Below are 27,220 nucleotides of genomic sequence, written 5' to 3' on the forward strand. Positions count from 1 at the left end.
CATATTTAAAATAACATAAAACGATTTAGTTTATCCATTACAAATCAGTTCCCAAAATATTTAAACATAGCTAATAGGACATTCGTAAGTACATGCCACTAAACTAAGTCAAAATTACATCATAGGATGTCTTACTGATATTGTAGTATATTCCTTGATGCTTTGAGTTTCTCTGTACTCTTTACTTCTAATCATGTCTTTTACCTACACGTGAAAATCATCATATGCTAAGTATATGCTTAGTGAGACAATTAAAAACAATAAACAATGCAATACAACTCATGCATGAAATTTATTGTCATTTTCGAATACCATATGATCACGTTACCTGCATGACCAATGTTTTACCATGATCAAATTAATATAAATATTATCATTTTTACCAATAACTATAGCCCACAAGCAAACCTATGAAGACCCTGGGTATTCGAGTAATATATACACCGTAGTGCTTACACATAAGGTCGTGCCCACCATATACACTTAGTGCCCTTACACACTATAGTGCTAATATAAACCTACAACTGCTATACTTTACGGCATGCCAACTATACCCTGTCCTTCAACGACTTACTTAGGCTTATAGTCTAATTCATTCATTCATGGCATTGTATAACCATATAATTAACTTTAGGGCAGTTCATACCCAAAATAAAATCCATAGTAAAATATCACATTTATTGGAAATTAATGCATTATAATTTCATACTATGACATATCGATGTCATGTCGAAATTATAAAAATGACATAATATCGTTTTGATATAAACAAGGTCAACTTGTCGCAAGTCTTCCTGATGATGTATAGAACATCTATGTACAATGCCATTCATGTATTTCACTCACCTTGACACTTTATATATTCCAAAATATGTGCCTCACTATGATCAACAATAAACCCTTTTATACTTGGCTTGCTTCGATTCACAAATCAATCACGATCTGTAAAAATCCCAAATTCAAAACAATACATATGTTAGTATTGTACTAACATAAACACATCCCCAAAACAAAATCCATAATATACTTGAAACTCATTTTCTACAAAAATATCTAACACTTAATAATTTCTTTTAACGTTGGCACCAACTTTTCCAATTTACACAAAATGATCCTTCAACATTTTATCACATAGATTTTTAATACCAAAATTCCAGCACTGAAATTATTACAATTCATGTGCTTTTACAAAGGCACAATTATATTTAAGCACCCTAACTGTGCAAATGTTGCACTTAAATCACCAATTTTTTCAAACTTTCAAAATGGTCATATTTCACATCTAAACACTCATTTTAATTCCAAAACAGTAATTTCTAGCATAGTACACCAACTATAAAACAATTATACAACAATTCACAACTTTTTCAAAATTGCCAAAGTGGTCCCCCTAACTTTTCAAAAATTACAAAATGGTCCCCAAATTTTTCTAAGGCTTGTAACATACTTCCTACATCATTTTCAGCCCTTATATAATTTTTCTCACTCAAATACATCATGGTCGAATGCTTTATCCTTTAAAACTATGTTTTCATGATTTTGCTCGATTTTGATTCAATTCAAGCATGAAATCAATTTCCAAACAACCTTACAACATCTCTATAATAAAAGCTCTGATCAACTCTCATCAAAACACAAAGTTCTTCAATTTCCTCTTTTGGTCGAAAACTATAGAATAATTTCTAGGAAGTTTGAACATGTTTTAATCATAAATCAAGCTTATATATGAATCTACAACATCTAAATCATCAAGATTCATCATCAATTTCATGAACCCTAGTGTGAACAAAAACCCTAATATTTGGGATTTTTGAAATCAAACTAGTTGAGCAAGCATAATTGGTACCAAAATATAACATTTTTCGAATAGATCATTTTTCTATTTCACGGCACAACTTGAAATCCTAATGAAATTGCTCAAAAATGGAAACCAAATTTTTTTTTCCTTACCTTAGGAAACTCAAGGAAAGCTTGGAGAAGAAGATGAATAAGTTGGCATGAATTTAGATATTTTTCATGCTAAATTTACCTTTAATGAATATTAAATTCATTAAATTGGGAAAAGACCAATTTACCCTTAATGAAACTTCATATTTACCATCCAAACAAGACACCTCAACCTTATCATCTTCTTAAAGTTAAAGACGGACAAACAAAATCTTACTTTACCGATTTGCCCTTGTATTTTTCCAAAAATTACAATCTTACCACTTTAATCCAACGATCCATATTAAACATGGAATTAAATCCTAAAATCCAAAGATTTATATTATTTTACAAAATTTTAAAATGTGGAAATAGTAGTTTTAGTTCGAAATAATCATCCTTCATATTTTCCTAAAATTTTTATTCGATCCGATTTATCGAATTTTTCTTCAAACTTCATCACTTTAAAACTTTTAAAACAAACTTCGTACTAAAATTTTGATTCTCATAGAAACATTATTCTTGAAGTAAACTATTTATTTAAGAGGCCCAAATGTAAATTTTTAAAATTACCATTTTTGTCCCTAAATTTTTTCAAAGTTTATACTTTGGTCACTAAACTTTCAAAATTTTCATTTTGGTCGCTATTCAAAATTTGGGTATTATAATTTTTCACATGTTATGTGAAAGAAATTTGGCTTACCGAGTCAGATTTATGCATTTATGTATATTTTATATGATTTAATTCGTATTTTGATCTTTTATGACTTACTTGTGCTTTAAAATATTTTGCTTACTCTTCTTATGCCTCACTAAGTGTATACTTAGCGTGTGATGATTTTAATGCGTAGGTAAAAGGAGTGAGTGGAGTAAGGAGTTGAGTTTATCATCAATCATTGAAGATTACTTACCGATATCAATAATGACATACTATTGTTATTTTAAATTTCTAGTTGGCAAGTGTACGTGTAAAAAAAAAGTTAGTATTGTTTTAATATGGGGTTTGACACAAATTACAATAAAAGTATATTTATTTATTAAACCATTTTATTTAAAGAAACCAAATTTTACTGATTTTCAAGTACATAAACATCCATGGCAACAAGATCAACAATCCACAAGAATGGCTTAACTAACCTCCATTAAATGTTCATAGCTGAAGACATTTCCACAAGGATTTCCAGGGTTTATAATGACCATTGCAACAGTATTCTCATCTGCAAGAGTCTCAACAGCATTCAGATCAACTGCCCACTCCTTTTCAGGAAGAAGGTCAAAATGGCGGACCTCGAGACCGTTATAGGTAGCACAAGCTTCATAGTAGGGGTAGCCCGGTCTGGGAAGCAATATATTGGCACCTGCAGCGACGGATGGACAAAAATTTTATGTCTCAGGCGGATTTATAAAATTTTAAGTGCAAAAACATATTATCAATAATATATATATATATATATATATATATATGGTAATTTGGAATTTTCATGGGCACCTGGGCGAGCAAGGACTGCTAACGCAATTTCTATTGCTTGAGTACATCCGAGTGTTAGGTAAACGTCATCTGGTGATAATGTGTATGGAAGATCACGACTAAGATAATCTGCAATAGCCCTGATGGAATTCGTAATAGATAAACAGAAATTGCTAGTCAAAAAAAAGAGAGAGGAAATAACAGGAATGAAAAACATTACGAGCACTAAAAAGTTATTTTATAATGCAAAAGAGAAAGTCAAACACACTAACCTTCTGGCCGAAGAAACGCCGACAGTGGGTGAATAGCAATTATATTTAGCCGCCCGTAGGGAATCGATGACGGCATTTTCAGCTACGGCGTCGGTCCTGAAGCTCGGAAAATGCGATGGATCGCCGTGACCAAGAGGAATGACTGGCCTGCTGTCTTCTTTGTTGAGTCCTTCTATCAACATGTTGAGAACTCCCCGGACGGTAACGGCTGAGGTTGCCTTTAGCCCCGTCTGCCCTTCGAAACCCCATTTCTTTGCTCTCTTCTCCATCATCGTCTTCTTGCAATCTACATTGCCAATGACGGAGCTGGTCATGGTTGAGTAGCGGCGCTTGGAGTCGTTGGGCGCCAGAAACAGCCTAAAAAACTTCATCTCGAGCAAGTCCACTAGTCCAAGAGTGTAAGAAAGAGGGGGAAAGAAGGGAAATGTGGGTAATAATGCGATTGCAAAGGGTATAGTCCAAGAGTGTGAGAAAGAGGGGGAAAGAAAGGAAATGTGGGTAATAATGCGATTGCAAAGGGTATAATCAATCCGTGATTGCGGTTGGTAAAAGGGTGAAGGGGGCGGCTTATAATGGACTCGATCCTATTGGGTCACTAAAATCATGGCGAATCAATTTTTTTAGAAGTTAATTGTATAATATCTCTTGTCATCATTTGAAATTAATATTTATACTTTTGGATATTTTAATTCTATTTTAAATTATGATTCTTATTTTAAATTAATCTTCATATTTTTGAATGTTTAATTTCATTTGGTTGCTAAACTTTTGAATCTTTCAATTTGAACACCAAAAAGTTCAAATATGTAATTAGTTTCAACTACAGTTTTACTTAAATTTCATTTTTTTCAAATATATAACAATATAACTCGACCTAATGATTTTATTGGTAAGGGTGTGTAATTCACATAAATTCATAGTTTAAGATGAAATTTATACTTTTAAAAGTTTGAAGATCAATTTTAAATGAGGGTCATAGTTTAGAGATGAAATTTAAATATTCAAGCATAGAAGCCTAAAAGAATCACATAATGAGACTTGCCTAGGGCACAACAATTTTCCCTAAGCGTGCCCCTCCAAAATTTGACGTGGATTTCATTGTTTACTTTAATTAGTAAAGAAAATAGGGTAAATTATAAATTTGGTAACTAAAATTTACTCTCTCTCCTATTTCACTCACTATACTTTAAACATTCTCAATTTTCTTACTGAACTTAATATATTGGAGTTTTTTGGTCGCTCGACCATTAAATAATTAACGACGTTAAAATGGGTTGTTATATAGATACAAAATAACATCATTTTGATGAAAATTTTATTTTTTTTAAAACGACGTCGCTTTTAATACCATTAACTATTTAACGATGGAGTGATCAAATTAGGAGAGAGAGTAAAGTTTACTAATAAAATACCCAATGTATTAAATTCAGTGAGGAAATTAAAAACTTTTAAAGTTCAGTGAGGAAATTGAAAATTTTTAAAGTTCAGTGAGCAAAATAGGAGAAAGAGTAAAGTTCAATGATGGAATTCGTAATTTAACAGAAAAAATATTAAAGATCCTTTTAGTTGTTCCTCTTCTTGAAAACCGAATTTAAGGTGAATATAGGAGGCTAAAAGATGATAAATGGCTTAAATTAACCGATGTCCAAGTTTGATTTTAATTTATACTCTTTTGGACTTTATTGATTGAGTTGATCCATACTTCAATGATCCACAAATCAGATTGCTCAAACAAGAAAACAACAACTCAAACTAAGAATGCAAATTTCTAAAACTCTACTTAGTTTGAATAGGATGATTTCTTAGTCAACTTAATTAATAAACTCTTAGATCTATTAATTGATGAGTGTCTAAGAATGATTATACTATCTCATTCTATGTGAATTCAAACTTTAATATTTATTTTGAAAATATAATATTTCTCAATTCAGTAAAAAATAAATAAAACACTCCCCGATTGAAATCAAAATTTTAAAGTATTCTTCTAATTTTAGTTGAACACATATATAAGATTTAGAGACTACTGTTTTTCTATCAATATATAGATTAAACAAACTGATGATTCTCGAAAAAAAGATAATAATATAGGGTGTGTTTGATAGCAGGAAAATATTTTTTGGAAAACGTTTTCCTCATATTTTTGTGTTTGATAGTTGGAAAATATTTCCAGAAAATATTTTTCGATGTTTAATAGTTGTAATTGGTTTTACGGAAAACATTTTCAAGTGTTTGATAGTTGTACTTGATTTTTTCAAGTAATTCATTTTTCCTAGTTCTTTTGTATTTTTTGTAAATTGTTTTACTATCTGATTTTTCGGAAAATATTTTCCTAACTTTTCCCTTTAGAGTATAAGCATTAAAAATATTATTTTATTTGTAGACACCCGTTTTTGTCCGGGTCTTTTTTATTTTGTTTATATTATTATTATAATTATTATTACTATTATTTTATTATTCTTATTATTAAATTACAAGTTACATTTTTGCAGGCCAATTATTGAGGCCCAGTACATCACAGACCAGCCATCAACCCAACAGCAATATAACCCAGTTGGAACATGACCCGATCCAGCAACCCCAACAACCCAAAGGCCCAATCCCGGAGCCCAACAACCCACCAGATTAGGGTTTCAAACCCTAAATCAGTTTAGGGTTTCAAACCCTAAATCAGTTTAGGGTTTCAAACCCTAAATCAGTTTAGGGTTTCAAACCCTAATCCCCAACTACACAGCCGCCGCTCAAGCCAGAGTCCAATCCCTCAGCCGCACGTTGATCTTCACCGAGCCACCAAGCCGAGGTGTCCCGTCGCCGCCGACTGCTCTCCTGCGTGAACAGTGACCGGTTCCTGTAAAAACAGTAACCCAATCAAATAACAGTGGCCTAAACTTACCCCAAATCTAAAAAAAAAACCCATTAAAATAGCACCCTAAAATCCCGAAAAATCTGGATTTTATTCACCCAACCAGAGAAATCAAATCCTATCTATAGATATCATCATCATCTCACCAGGAATCGAGAGGGAAGCAAAGATAAAAGAACATTAAACGAAAAATAGAAGAAAAAAAATCGAAACAGAAAAAAAAAAGAAGAGAGAAAAAGAAAAAGGGAAACATCCATTCGAAAAAAATAAAAAAGGAGAGAGATAGAGTAAGAATCTTACCCTGGTTTTTGACCACCACCGTTGCTTCATCGGAGCCAAGCGTCCCTCGCCGAAGGTAAAAGAACTTGTCTTTTTTGGGGCTTGTTAGGTTCGAAATCAAAGGATTTATTTGGGTATTAGGTCAGTGTAGTGGGTAGATCTAAGGGTAGAGAGTCTTCTCTGGGTTTGGGTTACTCCCCGTGGCCACCGTTCTACGGTGGCCGGGGAGTTAGGGCCTCTGTTTTTGGGCGAAGGAAGATGAAGATATGAGAAGGGAGAGAAGAAAGAGTGAAACGGCTGATGAGGGGAGTTATAAAATGATTTTAGGGTTTGATAATAACCCTTAAAGGGTATATCTCAGACGTCAAACGACGTCGTTCTGAGACAGGGGAGGCCGAGTGATGGGATTAAGGGCTAATAGCTTATTTGGTCCCCTTATCTCTGTAATCTTGCACGCGTGTCCGTAGCATTTGTGGGTAAACAACAGTTTAGGTCCCCCCAAGTTTCTGTAAGGGTGTAATCTGGTCACTAAAGGAAATCCATGCAATCTTATTTCGAGCCTATAGTTTTATTTTGTTTTGTTTACATCACTAGTCTATATATTATGTAGGTTTTATGATCTCCGGATTTGGACATGTAATTTATGTTTTTCTTCATTTTGGTCACTGGACTGGTTATTGTTAATATTTCTGAAAGTTTAGACATTATACCTTTTATTTATGAAACTTTTATTTTGATCACTATTATCATATTTTGGGTTAAATTTCGATTAATGTCTATTTATTTTACGTTCATTATATTTTAGTCCTTATCTGTTTATTATTACATTTTTATTAAAGTTCGAATTTGGCCCTCAGATTTATGCATCTTCTGTTTTAGTCACTGTTTTGGCATTTGGTTTAAATATTTCTTTATCCTTCATGTCTTTGTGTATTTTCAGTTTAGTTATTTAACTCTTGTTTCTTCGATTGTAGCCCTTTAAATTTCTGTATTTGTATTTTGGTCCCTGAAATTATCATATGTGCTTATTTGGTTTGTATTTTGGTTTGTAATGTTAACTTAGTTTTATTTTAGTTATTTATGTATGAATGTATTTTTACATATTCTATGGTTATTTGTATTATGTAAGTAATGTATTTAATTCAATTTAATGTAAATGTTTATATTTCCAATTGCATTTTATTTTCATTATATTTGATTTTATTTTCAAGAAAACATATTTATAGAACGGGCGTGGAAAGTATCACTTGATCGAAGTGGTACAATCCGATACGACGTTCAAACAGAATAATAAAAATGCAAATTCTTCCTTTTACAAGCTTATAGAAATTATTTTCATTGTTTTTATTTTTTTTGATTAATTTATTTGATGGTCATATTGTTTAATATTTAAATTTTAATCTTTATTATTATTTCTTCATTGAATCTTAATATGAGTGATGTATGTTTTGGAAAAGTATAATATGATGTATTTTATGTTAATTTTCGTCATTATCTTTTAATTTAAAGAGAAAATATTCTTTACAAGTAAGAAATAGACGAGGTAGCTTTCCCGGCGGAGGATTGCAAATCTCGAGATTTCTTATCGAGAAAAGGATTTTTTATTTTCAATAAATAAATCATAATTTATTTATTATTCTATTTTCATAATTTTTATTGTATTAATGGTTGTTATGTTACTATTAATGATACATAAATTAAGCATATTGTATTTTCTACTCATGACGATATTATTTAGTGGTAATTAAAAGATAGGATATACTTTATAGATAAGAAATAGATGAGATAGCTTTCCCGTTGGAGGATTGCAAATCTTGAGATTTCTTACCAAGTGAAGTATTTCTATTATTTTATTTTAACAAATATTCAATAAATAGATCATATTTTTTACTTCATATTCAAATTGTAATTTCCACCATTTACGACGATGTGTAAGCGACACAGTACCAATTTTGGGCGTTGTGGGGGTGTTTATCCTTCCCCACACGTAACCGACTCCCGAATCCATTTTAATTGAATCTTTGGTAAACGCAGACTATTTTTGTCTTAAAAATGATCTTTCTTAAAATTGTTTTAAAAGACGTTTTTAGGTATTCGGCCTACCTAACCCAAAGGTCGATGGCGACTCTATTCAATTTAATTCAAATTAATTTCAAATCACCAATTTTTTTTATTAAAGTCATAATTGTTTTTTTAAAATAAACATAAATAGTTTTATAAAAAAATGGTTATGACAGCTTGGCGACTCTGCTGGGGATCCTAGAGAGTCAGGCTGTCGGTCGCTTATATATGGTCGTAAATGGTGGAAATTATAAGTTCGAATCTTTAGTAAAACTATGATCTACGTATTGAATTTTTATTTATTTTTATATACTAACATTTTAATTGTTTTCATTTTTTCAGATTTTTTAGTTCTCGTTGAGTGTTTTTTTTTTTTTCCTGTTTTTTGAGTCAAAGGTTTGTTTGTTTCTCCTCACACACATCACTCTCATTAGCATAACATGAGCTCTAGACATGAGTTTCGATCCAAATTAGTTAGGGTAATTGCTTTACTCTCGTAAGAATTTATTCTTCGTATGAGTTTTAGCAAATAACCCATGGGATACATACCTTATACCTTCGTAGGAATTTATTCCTCGTATGGGTATAAGGCAGTGAATCCCCTCGAATTGAACTCGGTCCGTTTGAAACCTGTAATGGGTGAGGATTGAGGGTTTGGTAGCCCAAGGGGGGCACTGACATCAAGGACAATTCGAGTTCCTTTGTTTCCTGTTAGAGCTGAAACCATGCATATAGTGAACCATAGAACGGTCACACTAGGTAGAGTCATACTGAACCTCTGTCCGTCAATAGGTACCCAAAATAGGCGTACACAATGGAGAAACCCTCTAACCTTTTTATTTTATTTATTTATTTTTTGAGTATGTAGAATAGATTTATTCTGTTAAAGCATGTGAAATAGAATTTAGGTGCAGTTAGAATTTAATTAATTTAGGAGGGTAGAGAGCATGTTTGGGTAGGACCCTTTTTGAGGATTATTATTCAGGTAGATAATGCATAAATAGAATAGATTTATTTCCTGTTTTACTTATATTTTTATGTTAAAATTATGCAATTGTTTTGACTAACTGTTTTGTTTGTTTTGTTTATTTTTTCTCATACTGCATAGACATATCATTAGAAAAGGCGATTGATCTGTGAGTAGCGATAAAGTGGAAGGACTTTCACGATGGAAAGGAGTTTCCTAAACAAAGAAGTGAATCCAGCAGATGTAAGGAACTGGTCCGAAGCCAAGCAGAAAGAGCAGGGAGATAGTCTATCAGAGAACTACGTGTCGGATCTGTCTGATTATACACCAGCTTCTTTAAAACAGAATGAGCTTCAGGGATTGAAAACCATTTGGGAAAGTTGGAATCTTATTGAGAGGCAAGCTTTTCAGCAGACTTATGGGGATATATTTCATCTGATATACGTGAAGGTAGACCCGGTTCTCATACGAAGCATAATACAGTTTTGGAATCCGGCCTATAGTTGTTTCACATTCAACCGAGAGGACATGACTCCAACCCTCGAGGAATACCAATTTCTGTTGAATTTGACAACCGTTAAAGTGGACAAAGTTTACTCCCGGTCGATAAAAGGGCCTTCCTTTAAGTCAAAGCTTGCAAAGATCTCGGGCACAAGCGACAAATGGGTGAATGATCGTTTGCAACGCAAGGGAGAAAGTGAGGGAGTGCCATGGTATCACTTACAAAAGATAGCTGAAGCACATGTAGATGAAAACGTGCGTAGAGATGTATTTGCTTTGGGTATATATGGTTTGGTAATCTTTCCAAAATGTTTGGGATTGATCGAGCTAGCAGTAGTCGATTTGGTTGAGAAGTTAGGAAGAGAGGTGAATCCAGTCCATGCAATTCTTGCTGAAACTTTTCGATCTCTGAATATATGTAGAAGGTTGGGGGGAGGTCGTTTTATGGGCTGTGCTCAATTGCTTACTGTGTGGATCAGAAGCCATTTCTGGAAGGAAGAAAAAGTCAACTATAACCGTTTTTTGAAAGATTATTCTCCTATTGCTGAGTACCTTATGAAGGAGTGGCCTGAAGTATCTCAGAAAGATCAATGGATTGATTTCTTCCGGAATCTACAAAGTCAAAACATAGCATGGCGAACACCGTGGCTGATGCATACACAAATCTTGTTCAAGTGCGGAGATTTGGACTGGATCATATTACTGGGATTGTGGGGAGGAGTGGGATACGCTCCTTTGTTGATATTGAGACAGTACGGTGCCCGACAGTTTGTTCCCGTGACTCATGGGTTGACTGGTGCTGAATTTGATTATAAAGAAGGCAATTATAGAAAGAAAATCAAAGATGTGGCTGATTCCTGGAGGATGACTTTTAGGACTAAAGTAATTGGAGCGGATGTTATCTTGACGCCCGATTATGAAGCCTAGAGAATTAGGAGGGTAAATGATAAAATACCTTTAACAGCTGGAGAGGGATCAAGGTCGATAGAAGAACAAATCAGAAATATCCCTTCGAATCTGGAAATCCAAAGAATTGAGTTTGAAATGGAAAAGGCTAAAGATTCCAAGAAAATAGAAGAGATGGAGAGAGAAAACTTCATGTTGACTATCGAGGCTAAATTTCATGCCAGACAGTTTATAATGATGAGAGAACGGAAAGAGGAGGTGGAAGCCGATTTAGAAGACTTAAAAAAAGATTATCAAAGGGTGCAGCAAGTGAGAAAGAAACTTGGATCCAGAGAATTAGCGGCTGCAAGACGGCGAATCAAAAGTCTGGAAATTGAGAACAAGTGTCAGATCAAGAAGATAGAAGCTGGAAAAGCAAAAGTATGCGAGCTAGAGGCCGATAAAAAGGAATTGATCAAGCAGTATAAAGCTGAGGCTCATAGAGCTCAAAAACTCCAAGAAGAAAAAGAAGTCAGCTTGAAAGAATTAGAAGAAGAAAAGAATCAAGTCCAAGGGTTAAAAACTGAGATGAACAGTATAATTGAGGACTTTGAGGACAAAGATCGAAGAATTTTAGAGCTCGAAGAAGAAAGAAAGCAAAAGAAAGAAGAGATGTGGTCTGAGAGACAGGGATGGAATCGATTCCTCGATAGAAAGCAGGCAGAGATTGGATCGTGGATGCAGAGATTCTCGACAAAAAGTCAGCAAGTAGATGAGCTCACAGGAGAAATGGGAGAATTACAGATGAGATTCGAACATGAGATGAACCAATCTCGAGCTATGAATGATGAGCTCAAAAGTCATGTATCGAGCCTCGAGCAATCCCTTCTGCAAGTGCAAGTTCCTCCCGCTTCAGTGGACCTAAGAGTTGCTCTCGAAGAAAACAAATCCTTCCAGAAGGAAATCAGAGAATTGAAAGGTGAACTCCAGAAATGCCGAATTCATATTACCAGTCTAGAAAAAGAAATCAAACGCATCAATAAGGGATGGGAAAATACATATGAGCACTATCGATCCTTGGTAGAAGAACGCGAGCGCATGATGGGGGAAGCTATTGCTCAAATGGGTGAAGTGGCTCGGTACATGAACGAATTAGCCAATAGAGCGGAGATCATCCAACTGCGCACAAATCCGGTTTCTGAATATACAAGGGAGATCATCGCCATTATGAACGAAATTGTAGAGCTGAGTCTGAGGGCTAGGCCTTATATGTAATAGAACTCCTTTGTAATGAGTGAAACTTTTTATCCAATGAAAGTATTTCCGAATGGTTACTGCTTGGGTCAACGCCTTTTATTTGCATTTCATACTTGCATCATTCATTATGCATAAGAATGTTCATCATTTATAATGCATCACCAATAAAATGTATCATTTATAGCACATTACCAATAATATGCATTCGAATTTAAAAGAACAATAAAATTAATTTCCGAAGGGTTATATGACAGACGATTCTGGCAAGTAAGAACTCCAATCCTTATCACACGCGAAGTAGAGCCATGGAGGCCAAGCTTGATCAGTTAAAGAAAGAAATGCAAGAAGATTTACTAAGAATACAACAAGAATGGCAGGCAAAGATGGATCAGTCACAAAAGTCAATTATAGATCAAATACTGCAAAGCCAGGCTAATATGATGAATGAGATGATGACCAAGATGTCTGGGTTACGTACTGAAACAGTTAAAGAACCAAGCGCTGCCCCTGTTGAAGTTTCTAGGCAGGAGTCTACCCCGAGACTAGTTATCTCACCTGAAAAGTTAGGGGAACATCCTGCAGGGTCTTCAGCTGTAAAGGTTCAAATGGCCACGACTAACCCTCAAAACAGTCCTTATGAGTATATTGATGTAGATCCTGAGGAAATGGAGAAACCTAAAACGGAAGTACCGGAGTATTTAAAGGACTGGTGCAAAGGGTTTTTTAAAGAAATGGGAAAGCAGGGTTCTCAAGACGGAATGAATGCAGAGGAATTGAGTCTTGTGCCAGACCTAGTATTACCACCAAAGTTCAAAATGCCGGAATTTGAAAAGTATGATGGAAAAACTTGTCCTGTTGCTCACTTGACCATGTTTTGTCGAAGAATGACAGGATTCGTGAAGGATGATGGGCTATTAATTCACTGTTTCCAGGCCAGCTTGACGGGGTCAGCTGTCAGATGGTATAACAAATTAACCCGAGCTAAAATAGGGTCGTGGAAGGATTTGGCCAATGCGTTTAAAGAACAATATCAACACGTTACCGATATGATGCCTGATCGTGTTACTCTCCAAAATATGGAGATGAAGCATAATGAGACCTTCCGACAATACGCTCAGCGCTGGAGGGATATTGCTGCTCAAGTGCACCCACCGCTTATTGAGAGGGAGTTTATAACCATGTTTATAGATACGTTAAAATCTCCTTATATTGATCATATGTTAGGAGTGGCAACTAAGAGCTTCTCTGATATCGTGATGTGCGGAGAGATGATCGAGAGAGCATTAAAGAAGGGGCAGATTGTCGGTAGCCAGACTCCTGCAAAGAAACCCTATGTGAAAAGGAAAGAAGGAGAGGTGAATAATGTAAATTTCTCTGTGAGTAAGCCGAAGATGGGAAACTCTTCTTCATCTCAAGGAGAGACTAAGCGCGAACATAACAATGAAAGGATGACATTCACTCCCATACCAATGACTTACAGCGAGCTCTTCCATGGATTAGTCCAAGCTCACGTAGTGTCACCAAAATTCATTGATCCAATTAAACCACCTTATCCAAAATGGTTCAACGAAAATGAGACATGCGAATATCATGCAAATCTCAGAGGACATAACATTGAAAAGTGTCTCGCTTTTAAAAGAGTGGTGGAAGATCTGATCAAGAGAAAGGTGGTGTCCTTTAATGATTCTGAAGCACCATGTGTTGCTGCAAACCCGCTTCCAAATCATCAGAATCAGGGAGTAAACGTTATTGAGGAAAATCAGAGAGTTAAAAGGAGAATTGAAGAAATAAAAACACCACTGAAGTGGGTATATGCTCAAATAAAGGAGAGAGGATTGTTGAGCCCTAGAAATGAATGCTCAATGGAAAAAACAGAGAACTTTTGTGAATACCATGGTGAAAATGGTCATCAGATTCAGGACTGTCAAGAATTCAGGCAAATAGTCCAAGAATTAATGAACAAGCAGGAGTTGCAGTTCTATGAAGAAAGAATGAGTGAGAATGAAAGATATATCTGCGCTTCTGAAGAAAATTCAAGGGAAGCCGAAAAGAATTTAAAAAAGCCTGTCCTGGTCATATCGAAGCCAAATTACGAGGCCAGCAGTGGAAGTATAACATCTAGGGTGGTGATCAAAACCCCTGCGCCTTTTGCCTATAAGAGTAACAAGAGTGTTCCCTGGGACTATACATGCCAAATTAATACTCCTGAGAGTAAGAAGGAAGAGGTTGCTGAAGTTGGATTTTTCACCAGGAGTGGAAGATGCTATGCTCCTGGAAAGGCTGATAAAGCAAGAGATGTGGTTATTAAAGATCCTGAGGATAAATTGAATGAGCCTGTTAAGATTGAGGAGGCTCAGGAATTTTTAAAGTTTCTGAAACACAGCGAGTATAATATTGTGGAACAGCTTCATAAGACCCCAGCGCGGATTTCAATGTTATCTCTACTGTTGCATTCGGAAGTACATCGAAATACTCTGATCAAAGTGCTGAATGAAACTTTTGTAGGGAAGGATATACCAGTGGAACGGGTGGACAGGATGGTAAATCATATTAATGCAGATAATTTTATTTATTTTTATGATGACGAAATACCTGAAGAAGGAAAAGGCAGGGGCAAGGCTTTACACATTACGGCTCATTGTAAAGGAGTTATCGTCTCAGGTGTATTAATTGACAACGGATCGGCCTTGAATGTTATGCCATTCGCCACTCTAAATAGACTTCCTGTGGATGTATCACAAATGAGGGTTTGTAGCAATGCTGTAAGGGCATTTGATGGGACGGAACGCAAGATAATGGGGAAGATGATTATCCCTCTCAGAATTGGCCCTACAACATTTGAAGTAGATTTTGTTGTCATGGATATTCATCCGAGTTATAGTTGCTTGCTAGGGAGACCCTGGATTCACATGGCTGGGGCAGTTCCTTCCTCCCTTCACCAAAAGCTCCGATTCATTGTTGATGGGACTCTGGTGACCATCAAAGCGGAAGAAGATATCATTGCCTCTATCACTACAGATGCACCATATGTAGGGGTAGATGAAAATGCACTAGAGTCCTCATTCCAGTCCTTGGAATTTGTTAATGCTACTTTTATTTCTGAAGGCAAAAGAATTCCCATTCCTCATCTTTCAAAAAATACAAAGATGCAATTAAAGGAGACCTTAGCTAGAGGAGCAAAGGTAGGGAAAGGCTTGGGAAAGAAATTGCAAGGAATCACGGAAGGATCGGCTCCAGTTCCTAAAAGAAATTATTTTGGTCTCGGATACAAACCAACGTACCATGATAAAGTCAAGGATGCACAAAAGCTTAAAGAAAGAAGGAAGGCAAGAGTAAAGGGAGAAGATCTTGTTTGGGGACCCATGGTCATTCCACCACTCTCCAAATCTTTTGTGTCTGGAGGATTTGTGATTGACACGCTGGAACAGTCAGGAGATATTGAAGATACAGAATTTGTTGAAAATTTATTGGGAAGCCTGAGCATCAACGTTATCACAGAAGATTCTACTGGAGAGTGTTCATTGGCATTAATTCGTCCGTGTCCTCCTGGCTATGTTTTGAACAATTACACTGTTGAAGAACTCCCTGTGTTCTATAAGCACTTTTCAAAGTAATGCATAATAACAAATCTGTCTCCTTTTGACCCAAATATAATAGGGCTTTTGTAAAAGGACAAATTGTTATTTGTCATTGCTTTAATGAAACAGTGTTCTCTTTTCATTCTAATCTTAGCAAGTATTTCATTCATCTCTTGAGTATTCTTTATTCTTTATTGATAATTATTCTCTTGATAAATATTAGATAAAATTTTGTCCACAGCCAAATATACTCCTTTTGATTCGCAGGTCTTCAGATATCAACTGTTCGAGTAATGATACTTTTGAACCACAAATTGATTTTGAAAATGACATGTGTCTCGAAGAATCTGAGGGTTATAAAGATGAAGAGGAATGTGAGTTAAACTCTGAGCTTGTTAGAATGATGGAGCAAGAAGACAGACAAATATTGCCCTACAAAGAGACAACTGAAACAATAAATTTGGGAACAGAAGAGGATATAAAGGAAGTTAAAATTGGCACTTCACTCTCACCAAAAATAAAAGATGGTCTTATAAGCCTTCTTCGGGAGTATAGGGATGTGTTTGCTTGGTCTTATCAAGATATGCCGGGGTTGGAAACCGACATTGTGATGCACAAGCTGCCAATAAAGCCGGAATGCAAGCCTGTTCAGCAAAAACTTCGAAGAATGAGACCAGATATGCTATTAAAAATCAAGGAAGAAGTGAAGAAACAATTCGATGCTGGATTTTTACAAGTGGCCAAATACCCTGAATGGGTAGCAAACATAGTGCCAGTTCCAAAGAAAGATGGCAAAGTTCGGATGTGTGTTGACTACCGGGATCTCAATCGAGCGAGCCCCAAAGATAATTTGCCACTCCCACATATCGATACTTTGGTTGACAATACGGCTGGTCATGCTCTTTTCTCTTTCATGGATGGCTTCTCAGGTTACAATCAAATTAAGATGGACCCAGAAGACATGGAAAAGACAACTTTTGTGACAATGTGGGGTACGTTTTGCTACAAGGTGATGCCCTTTGGACTTAAGAACGCCGGGGCAACATATCAAAGAGCCATGGTTACGTTGTTCCACGATATGATGCACAGGGATATAGAAGTGTACGTGGATGATATGATTGCCAAATCACAAACTGGAGAAGAACATGTAAAAGTCTTAAGGAAACTATTTTAAGATTAAGAAAATACCAGCTCAAGCTTAACCCAACCAAGTGTACATTTGGAGCTACTTCAGGGAAGTTATTGGGATTTGTAGTCAGTGAAAATGGGATAGAAATAGATCCTGATAAAGTCAAAGCAATTCTGGAATTACCTCCCCCTAGAACGCAAAAGGAAGTACGAGGTTTTCTGGGAAGGTTAAATTATATTGCCAGATTCATCTCTCAGTTGACCGAGAAATGTGATCCAATATTCCGATTACTGAGAAAGCAAAACCCAGGAGAATGGGATGATAGTTGCCAAGAATGCTTCGATAGAATTAAGAGTTACTTAATTACTGCTCCTGTCTTGATGCCACCAATCCCAAACAAACCATTGATTTTATATTTGACTGTCTTTGAGAAGTCAATGGGATGTGTGTTGGCCCAACATGACAAAACTGGAAGAAGAGAGCGAGCTATTTACTATCTCAGTAAGAAATTTACTGACTGTGAGACTCGATATTCCTCTATCGAAAAGCTATGTTGTGCTTTAGTATGGACTACTAAGAGGCTGAGACAATATTTGTTGTATCATACTACCTGGTTGATATCAAGACTGGATCCGTTAAAGTACCTGATGGAATCAACGGCTCTAACTGGAAGGATGGCGAGATGGCAAATGTTGTTGTCCGAATTTGATATAGTCTACATGAACCAGAAATCAGTTAAAGGAAGTGCTATTGCAGATTTCCTGGCAAGCAGAGCATTAGAAGACTATGAGCCAGTAAAATTTGATTTTCCGAACGAGGACTTGATGAGTATATTTGTTACTGAAGAGGATACTCCGAAAAATGAAACATGGAAAATGAACTTCGATGGCGCTTCTAATGCTGTGGGACATGGAATTGGGGCAATACTAGTTTCACCTGAGGGAGATCATTATCCTTGTACTAGTAGGCTCGCCTTTGAATGCACTAACAATATGGCAGAGTATGAAGCATGTATCTTGGGTATTCAAGCTGCAATTGAGCGCAAAGTTAAAAGCCTAGAAGTATTCGGCGATTCTGCTCTGGTTATTTATCAGCTTCGCGGGGAATGGATGACTCGAGACTCCAAGTTGATAGAATACAAGAACTTAGTGATGGAGTTGATCAAAGAGTTTGAAGAAATTTCTTTTGCATATCTTCCTCGTGAAGAAAATCAAATGGCAGATGCCTTGGCTACGTTGGCAGCTATGTTTAAGGCCGATGATCAATCTCGAATGATGCCTATTCGGATGAGTATAAGAGAAATGCCAGCTCATTGTTGCAACATAGAGGAAGAAGAGGATGATAATCTCCCATGGTATTATGATATTCTCCAATACGTAAAGTATCGGGCTTACCCGGCTGAGGCAGCGGAGAATGATAAACGGACCTTAAGAAGATTAGCAATGGGGTATGTCCTTGATGGAGATATATTGTATAAAAAGGGCAAGGATCAGGTGCTTTTGAGATGTGTGGATAGAATTGAGGCCAAGAAAATACTTGAGGAAGTCCATGAAGGAGTTTGTGGAACACATGCTAATGGATTCACAATGGTTAGAAAAATTATGAGGTTTGGGTACTATTGGTCCACTATGGAAGGAGATTGTATCAGATTTGCTCGAAGATGTCATAAATGCCAGATTCATGATAACCAAATACATGTTCCTCCTTCACCACTCCATGTAATGAACGCACCTTGGCCGTTTTCAATGTGGGGCATTGATGTCATTGGGGCAATTTCACCGAAGGCCTCAAATGGACATCGTTTTATCTTAGTGGCTATAGACTACTTCACCAAATGGGTTGAAGCTGCCTCTTATGCTAATGTCACAAAAGGAGCAGTGTGCAGATTTCTAAAAGAGAAATCATTTGTAGATATGGAACACCTGAAAGGATCATCACAGATAATGCATTGAATTTGAACAACGATTTAATGAAGGAAGTTTGCACAAAGTTAAAGATCAAACATCACAATTCGGCTCCTTATCGCCCGAAAATGAATGGGGCAGTAGAGGCAGCGAATAAAAACATCAAGAAGATCATCACAAAAGCAACTGAAACATATAGGGACTGGCATGAAAAATTACCTTTTGCGTTGCTGGCTTATCGCACGTCTGTTCGTACATCTACTGGGGCAACACCATTCTCTTTGGTATATGGGATGGAAGCAGTTTTACCTGTTGAGGTGGAAATACCTTCTTTGAGAGTGTTGATGGAGTTGAAACTGGACGAGGCTGATTGGGTACAAAGTAGGTTTGATCAATTAAATTTGATTGAGGAGAAAAGGCTGAGAGCTATATGCCATGGCCAAATGTACCAGAAAAGGATGATACGAGCATATGACAAGAAAGTCAGACCTCGAGAATTTCGTGAAGGTGATTTGGTACTAAAAAAGATCCTACCTATGCAAAAAGACTTTCGAGGGAAGTGGATGCCGAATTGGGAAGGTCCCTATGTTGTAAAAAAGGCATTCTCAGGAGGAGCTTTGGTGTTAACAGAAATGGATGGAGAAGATTTGCCTAATCCCGTGAATTCAGATTCGGTCAAGCGATATTATACTTAAAAAAAAAAAAAAAAAAAAGGAAATGAAAAAAATGAAAAATGAAAAAGAAGAAAAAAAATAAATAAAGGAGGGTTCAAGATGAAAACCCAAAATGGGCATCTTGAAACCAAAGGAGGATTCGAGTTGAAAATCCGTAATGGACGGCTCGAATAATCAGAATTTGAAATGGTGGATTCCCTCGGAGGCCTAACAGTTTAGGGAAAGACTCTCATACTCACACATCTTTTGTACGATCTGAATCTTCGAAACACATGTCAACTTTCAAGAAAGATTTGGAGTGAAGAAGTAAAAGGATTCAGCATTTGATATTCACTATATTTGTCCATTATTTTTCCTTTGTATATACTTGTTTTCTTGTCCCAAAAGATTGTACTTTCTCATTACCTATCTTCAGTGAAATTTTTGAATTTGATTCAATATCCTCGCATATATTCACCAAATTACTAATCAATAACATCGGTTATTATGCCTTACTCGGAAAAGTGTCAGAGTATGGGGATTTTGAAACAGGTGTTCGCCAGAGAACACATACATAGGCACGCTCCCATCAATCATTAAACAAATCATTGAGAAAAAAGAGGGTTTAAATTAAAGAAATCAGTTTCAACATAATCATACTTTTCCCAAGCAAAGAAGTCCCAATTTAAAGGCATGCAACAAGGAAAGGCCATTCTGAATGAATTTTCTCTGAAAAATCAATCAATGACCAAAGAATCAAAGAGGCAAGATAAGCTCTCTCGGGGTAGATCAGAAGGACCAAGTCAAAGAATATTTAATGAGAGGTCAAGGAAGTAACCAGGCATGGACAAACGCATAAATATCGCATATTCCGGTCAAGGAGTATGAGAGATTCCCAATGCCAGGATCGAACTGAGCATAACTCTTTAAACATGCATTTATATCATCCTTAGGGCATATTGCTAACATGAAATCATGGCATATGACCATTTTTACAGGATCTTCGAGACTTATTTCATTATTGAAGCAATGAATCAGTCAACATCAACTGACCAGATCTCCTCATCACGTAGGAGAATGTCAACATTAGGATAACCAGCCGTCCTCATCACGTAGGAACCGAGTTATCACCCTTCCTAACGATGGCCAGAGTTCTTCATCATGTATGAACCATGTCATCTACCCTTAGACGACCAGACTTCCTCATCACGTAGGAGCCGTGTCAACATTAGATAATCAGCCGTCCTCATCACGTAGGAACCGAGTTATCACCCTTCTTAAAGATGACCAGAACTCTTCATCGCGTATGAGTCGTGTCATCCCTTGACCAGATTTCTTCATCATGTAGGAATCGTGTTTCCCTTAGACGACCCGAACTCTTCATCACGTATGAGCAGTGTCGTCCCCAACAACCAACATTATCCAATTTATAAGTTTAAAAGGGAGAGAACCAGACAAAAACGTGTTGTCTTGTCATCTTTGCCCTATTCTTGTTAACACAAGAATGTACAAAGAGGGGCAGCTGTAGACACCCGTTTTTGTCCGGGTCTTTTTTATTTTGTTTATATTATTATTATAATTATTATTACTATTATTTTATTATTCTTATTATTAAATTACAAGTTACATTTTTGCAGGCCAATTATTGAGGCCCAGTACATCACAGACCAGCCATCAACCCAACAGCAATATAACCCAGTTGGAACATGACCCGATCCAGCAACCCCAACAACCCAAAGGCCCAATCCCGGAGCCCAACAACCCACCAGATTAGGGTTTCAAACCCTAAATCAGTTTAGGGTTTCAAACCCTAAATCAGTTTAGGGTTTCAAACCCTAAATCAGTTTAGGGTTTCAAACCCTAAATCAGTTTAGGGTTTCAAACCCTAATCCCCAACTACACAGCCGCCGCTCAAGCCAGAGTCCAATCCCTCAGCCGCACGTTGATCTTCACCGAGCCACCAAGCCGAGGTGTCCCGTCGCCGCCGACTGCTCTCCTGCGTGAACAGTGACCGGTTCCTGTAAAAACAGTAACCCAATCAAATAACAGTGGCCTAAACTTACCCCAAATCTAAAAAAAAAACCCATTAAAATAGCACCCTAAAATCCCGAAAAATCTGGATTTTATTCACCCAACCAGAGAAATCAAATCCTATCTATAGATATCATCATCATCTCACCAGGAATCGAGAGGGAAGCAAAGATAAAAGAACATTAAACGAAAAATAGAAGAAAAAAAATCGAAACAGAAAAAAAAAAGAAGAGAGAAAAAGAAAAAGGGAAACATCCATTCGAAAAAAATAAAAAAGGAGAGAGATAGAGTAAGAATCTTACCCTGGTTTTTGACCACCACCGTTGCTTCATCGGAGCCAAGCGTCCCTCGCCGAAGGTAAAAGAACTTGTCTTTTTTTGGGGCTTGTTAGGTTCGAAATCAAAGGATTTATTTGGGTATTAGGTCAGTGTAGTGGGTAGATCTAAGGGTAGAGAGTCTTCTCTGGGTTTGGGTTACTCCCCGTGGCCACCGTTCTACGGTGGCCGGGGAGTTAGGGCCTCTGTTTTTGGGCGAAGGAAGATGAAGATATGAGAAGGGAGAGAAGAAAGAGTGAAACGGCTGATGAGGGGGAGTTATAAAATGATTTTAGGGTTTGATAATAACCCTTAAAGGGTATATCTCAGACGTCAAACGACGTCGTTCTGAGACAGGGGAGGCCGAGTGATGGGATTAAGGGCTAATAGCTTATTTGGTCCCCTTATCTCTGTAATCTTGCACGCGTGTCCGTAGCATTTGTGGGTAAACAACAGTTTAGGTCCCCCCAAGTTTCTGTAAGGGTGTAATCTGGTCACTAAAGGAAATCCATGCAATCTTATTTCGAGCCTATAGTTTTATTTTGTTTTGTTTACATCACTAGTCTATATATTATGTAGGTTTTATGATCTCCGGATTTGGACATGTAATTTATGTTTTTCTTCATTTTGGTCACTGGACTGGTTATTGTTAATATTTCTGAAAGTTTAGACATTATACCTTTTATTTATGAAACTTTTATTTTGATCACTATTATCATATTTTGGGTTAAATTTCGATTAATGTCTATTTATTTTACGTTCATTATATTTTAGTCCTTATCTGTTTATTATTACATTTTTATTAAAGTTCGAATTTGGCCCTCAGATTTATGCATCTTCTGTTTTAGTCACTGTTTTGGCATTTGGTTTAAATATTTCTTTTATCCTTCATGTCTTTGTGTATTTTCAGTTTAGTTATTTAACTCTTGTTTCTTCGATTGTAGCCCTTTAAATTTCTGTATTTGTATTTTGGTCCCTGAAATTATCATATGTGCTTATTTGGTTTGTATTTTGGTTTGTAATGTTAACTTAGTTTTATTTTAGTTATTTATGTATGAATGTATTTTTACATATTCTATGGTTATTTGTATTATGTAAGTAATGTATTTAATTCAATTTAATGTAAATGTTTATATTTCCAATTGCATTTTATTTTCATTATATTTGATTTTATTTTCAAGAAAACATATTTATAGAACGGGCGTGGAAAGTATCACTTGATCGAAGTGGTACAATCCGATACGACGTTCAAACAGAATAATAAAAATGCAAATTCTTCCTTTTACAAGCTTATAGAAATTATTTTCATTGTTTTTATTTTTTTTGATTAATTTATTTGATGGTCATATTGTTTAATATTTAAATTTTAATCTTTATTATTATTTCTTCATTGAATCTTAATATGAGTGATGTATGTTTTGGAAAAGTATAATATGATGTATTTTATGTTAATTTTCGTCATTATCTTTTAATTTAAAGAGAAAATATTCTTTACAAGTAAGAAATAGACGAGGTAGCTTTCCCGGCGGAGGATTGCAAATCTCGAGATTTCTTATCGAGAAAAGGATTTTTTATTTTCAATAAATAAATCATAATTTATTTATTATTCTATTTTCATAATTTTTATTGTATTAATGGTTGTTATGTTACTATTAATGATACATAAATTAAGCATATTGTATTTTCTACTCATGACGATATTATTTAGTGGTAATTAAAAGATAGGATATACTTTATAGATAAGAAATAGATGAGATAGCTTTCCCGTTGGAGGATTGCAAATCTTGAGATTTCTTACCAAGTGAAGTATTTCTATTATTTTATTTTAACAAATATTCAATAAATAGATCATATTTTTTACTTCATATTCAAATTGTAATTTCCACCATTTACGACGATGTGTAAGCGACACAGTACCAATTTTGGGCGTTGTGGGGGTGTTTATCCTTCCCCACACGTAACCGACTCCCGAATCCATTTTAATTGAATCTTTGGTAAACGCAGACTATTTTTGTCTTAAAAATGATCTTTCTTAAAATTGTTTTAAAAGACGTTTTTAGGTATTCGGCCTACCTAACCCAAAGGTCGATGGCGACTCTATTCAATTTAATTCAAATTAATTTCAAATCACCAATTTTTTTTATTAAAGTCATAATTGTTTTTTTAAAATAAACATAAATAGTTTTATAAAAAAATGGTTATGACATTATTTATTTGATATTGAATTAATATTTTAATATCATTTTAATAAAAATATTTAATATTAAAATATTTAATATACATATAATATTATTTTAGTAATATTATATTTTTAATATTATATTAATATGTACTCATATATATTATAATAATATATGATATTATATTTTTAATTTAGTAATATATCATAAATTATTACTAGTGAGTAATATTAATTTATATATGTAATATTAATATAATAATTTAGTATTATGTTAATAAAATAATAATAATTAAATTTAAAATTTTCAAATAAGTTAATTCAACCCCATGTCGAAGTAAATTACCATTAATAGAATAAATCAAACTATTTTAATCGTTAATCGAATATTTTTTTTGAAAATATTAACTGATCCGAACTTTATTCATTTTATGTAAATCATTTTCTAGAAAATTAAAATATAGTGTATCAAACAATTAGTGAAAATGGTTTATACAATATCATCAAAATACCGTAAAATAGTTTTCGAAAACTGCTTCTCAAAAAATGTAATTCATTTTATGTAAAATAATTTTAAATAATTCATTTTATGTAAAATAATCTTCAAGTAATTGATTTTACGTAAATTATTTTCTAAAAATATAATTATAAACAATGAGTAAATGATGACGACGCAAGGATTGTTTATCTCCTCCATTTGAAATCAGTCCCTTCACCTTGGTGAGAGTCATTACGGATCTTTGTGCCAAAGCAAAGCCTAGTTCATTGAATTCTAGAAAATCTATCTAGAAACAAACGCTGCAGGAACTTCATGGCTAAGATGGACCCTTCTTCAGATGGATAGACTATTACTTTTTCGTCGTACGCACCGCAACCTCTTCATATCTTAGATAGGGACATCAATGTCTCATTTTACCTACGCTCGTATGGACTTGGAGCAATAACTTTACCTTCTTTAGTTTAGAAAAAAGAACAATATATGAATATGTTAACATTTTTCTATTAACCAACGACTGTTAATACAAGTAGTCGGGATTCATGAATTTGAGTTTATAAGACTAATTTCAAATCTTATTATCGTCATTCTTGATAGACAACCTGTAAATTTCTATCTAAATCTCAATTAAGTTTTAGATATATCCTTACCTAGATTGGAAAAACCACCCCTCACCTAAACTTTATTGTAACAAAAAAGTTCTATTATTGCAAAATATGTGCACATCTGTGATTGGATAAATTTTAGAAATTTTGATAAATTTATATAATATTTAAAATAATATAAAACTTTAAAAGTGATTAAAAACTATATAAAAGATGAATAAAAGTTTTCAATTTTTTAATAAATTTATAAATATGAAATTAATAGAATTTTGATCTTAAGAAAGTGTTTGATTCGTTTGACTGGGATTTTCTTATGCAGGTCTTAGAGGTAACTGGTTTTCCTAAAAGGTTTAGGGGTTAGATTGAAGCTTGTGTCTGTCATTCGAAGTTTTTTATTGCACTGAATGGTCTGGTTGGGTAGTTTGTGGTGCTAAAGGCATGCGGTAAGGGACCCCCTTTCGCCTTATCTCTTCATCCTTGGGATGAATGTGTTGTCTGGTTTGCTGAATTGGGTTGCCCGATGTGGAGTTGTGGCTTACCATCCGAAATGCAGGAAAGTGCAACTCATTCTCCTTTGTTTTGCAGGTGACTTACTGGTTTTTGTTAATGGTAAGGTTGAATTGGTGAAGTGAGTGTGTGCCGTTTTGAAGTTGTTTCAAGAAATCTCGGGTCTCCAAATGAACCCTTCTAAGACTGAAATGTTTAGTGATGGGGTTCTGCTTTATTGTCTTAATGACATTGTCTTAAATTTGGGACGACTATTTCTCTCCCTAACTAACTGAAACAAAAGTAATATCATTTTTTTTTCTAAAGAATTCCAAAATAAGCATTCATTAAAAAAAAGAAAAGAAAAGTAGGTAATTTATTTTAATTATTTATATGTAGATACTCGTTTTCGTTCTGAGATATTTTAGTTTTCTTTATATTATATAGTATAGTATGTAGCGATATAGTTATATATAATATATCAAATATATGTATATTATTTTATATAGTGTTACAATATATAGTGGTATATATTTTATTAAATAGTATATTAGATATAGTTTTTAAAATAGTATATATATATTATATAGTTTTAAAAATAATATACTATATATATATAATTTTTAAAATAAGTATATTACATTGTAGCTTTGAAATTAAGTATTAGAATATTATATATTATGCTTTGAAACCTATTTAGCTTTTGAAAATAAATACTATTATATATATAATATACAATTTTAAATATTATTCTTAATTTATTTCAGTCTAGTTATTATTCTTTCATTTTATTTTTATTTCAAGTTAAATCAGTCTAAATCCAATAGTCTAAGAGGAGCTTGACGGGTGTGCTAGCTTGACCCAACAAGCCACCAAACAGGTCAAACGCCCAGATAAAATCAAAGTCACAGAGAACCAAAACAAGGGCCCAATGAAATTTATTAGTCCAAATATTACAAGGAAGGGCCGATTAGTGAAAAGCCTGCAAGGAGAAGAAACCCTAGAGCCTCATATTGGTCCCACATTGTCAATTGTGAACCATTGGATCAGATGAAGTATCAAGGAGCTAGATTGCATCAAATATGAAATTAGGGTTTTATACAGATCCAATGGCCCAGATGAAGATCTTATTAGGGTTTTCCCTAATCCCACATTAGATACCAATCTAACGATCCACATGCACCTGAGAATGCTGGCCATTGATATGGCGATGCGTGTTATGTACGTTTAGAATCTCGAGCTCTTCAATGCGTCGATAGTGACATCTACAGAAACAACACTCCAATCTGGCCCCCACAGATATTTTTCATCCTCTCTGAGCGGCGCTTATGATTATAACAATGTAACCTCCTCTGCCATGTCCCCTCTG

General features: G+C 34.9%; 1 protein-coding gene across 1 annotated transcript; it reads right to left on the reverse strand.

The window, feature by feature from the left end:
- Nucleotides 1–3,054: 3,054 nt before the first annotated feature.
- Nucleotides 3,055–26,224, reverse strand: LOC120159342 (S-alkyl-thiohydroximate lyase SUR1-like). The gene is made up of 5 exons (XM_039169948.1): nt 26,210–26,224; nt 11,045–11,054; nt 3,667–4,080; nt 3,416–3,534; nt 3,055–3,284 (listed from the first exon to the last, which is right to left on the reverse strand). Exons 3-5 carry the CDS (start codon nt 4,035–4,037, stop codon nt 3,055–3,057), a joined length of 720 nt encoding a protein of 239 aa, XP_039025879.1. The 5' UTR covers nt 4,038–4,080; nt 11,045–11,054; nt 26,210–26,224.
- Nucleotides 26,225–27,220: the final 996 nt, after the last annotated feature.

This window comes from Hibiscus syriacus, unplaced genomic scaffold, assembly GCF_006381635.1.
Source record: "Hibiscus syriacus cultivar Baekdansim isolate YM2019G1 unplaced genomic scaffold, ASM638163v2 tig00111358_pilon, whole genome shotgun sequence".
Taxonomy (NCBI): domain Eukaryota; kingdom Viridiplantae; phylum Streptophyta; class Magnoliopsida; order Malvales; family Malvaceae; genus Hibiscus; species Hibiscus syriacus.

Excerpts from the sequence above, each read along its gene's own strand:
- LOC120159342 (XM_039169948.1), bottom strand. The coding sequence starts at position 4,037 with ATGAAGTTTTTTAGGCTGTTTCTGGCGCCCAACGACTCCAAGCGCCGC. Across the intron at positions 3,535-3,666 it reads GGCGTTTCTTCGGCCAGAAG|GGCTATTGCAGATTATCTTA; the intron begins GTTAGTGTGTTT and ends GAATTCCATCAG. Across the intron at positions 3,285-3,415 it reads AGCAGTCCTTGCTCGCCCAG|GTGCCAATATATTGCTTCCC; the intron begins GTGCCCATGAAA and ends CCGTCGCTGCAG.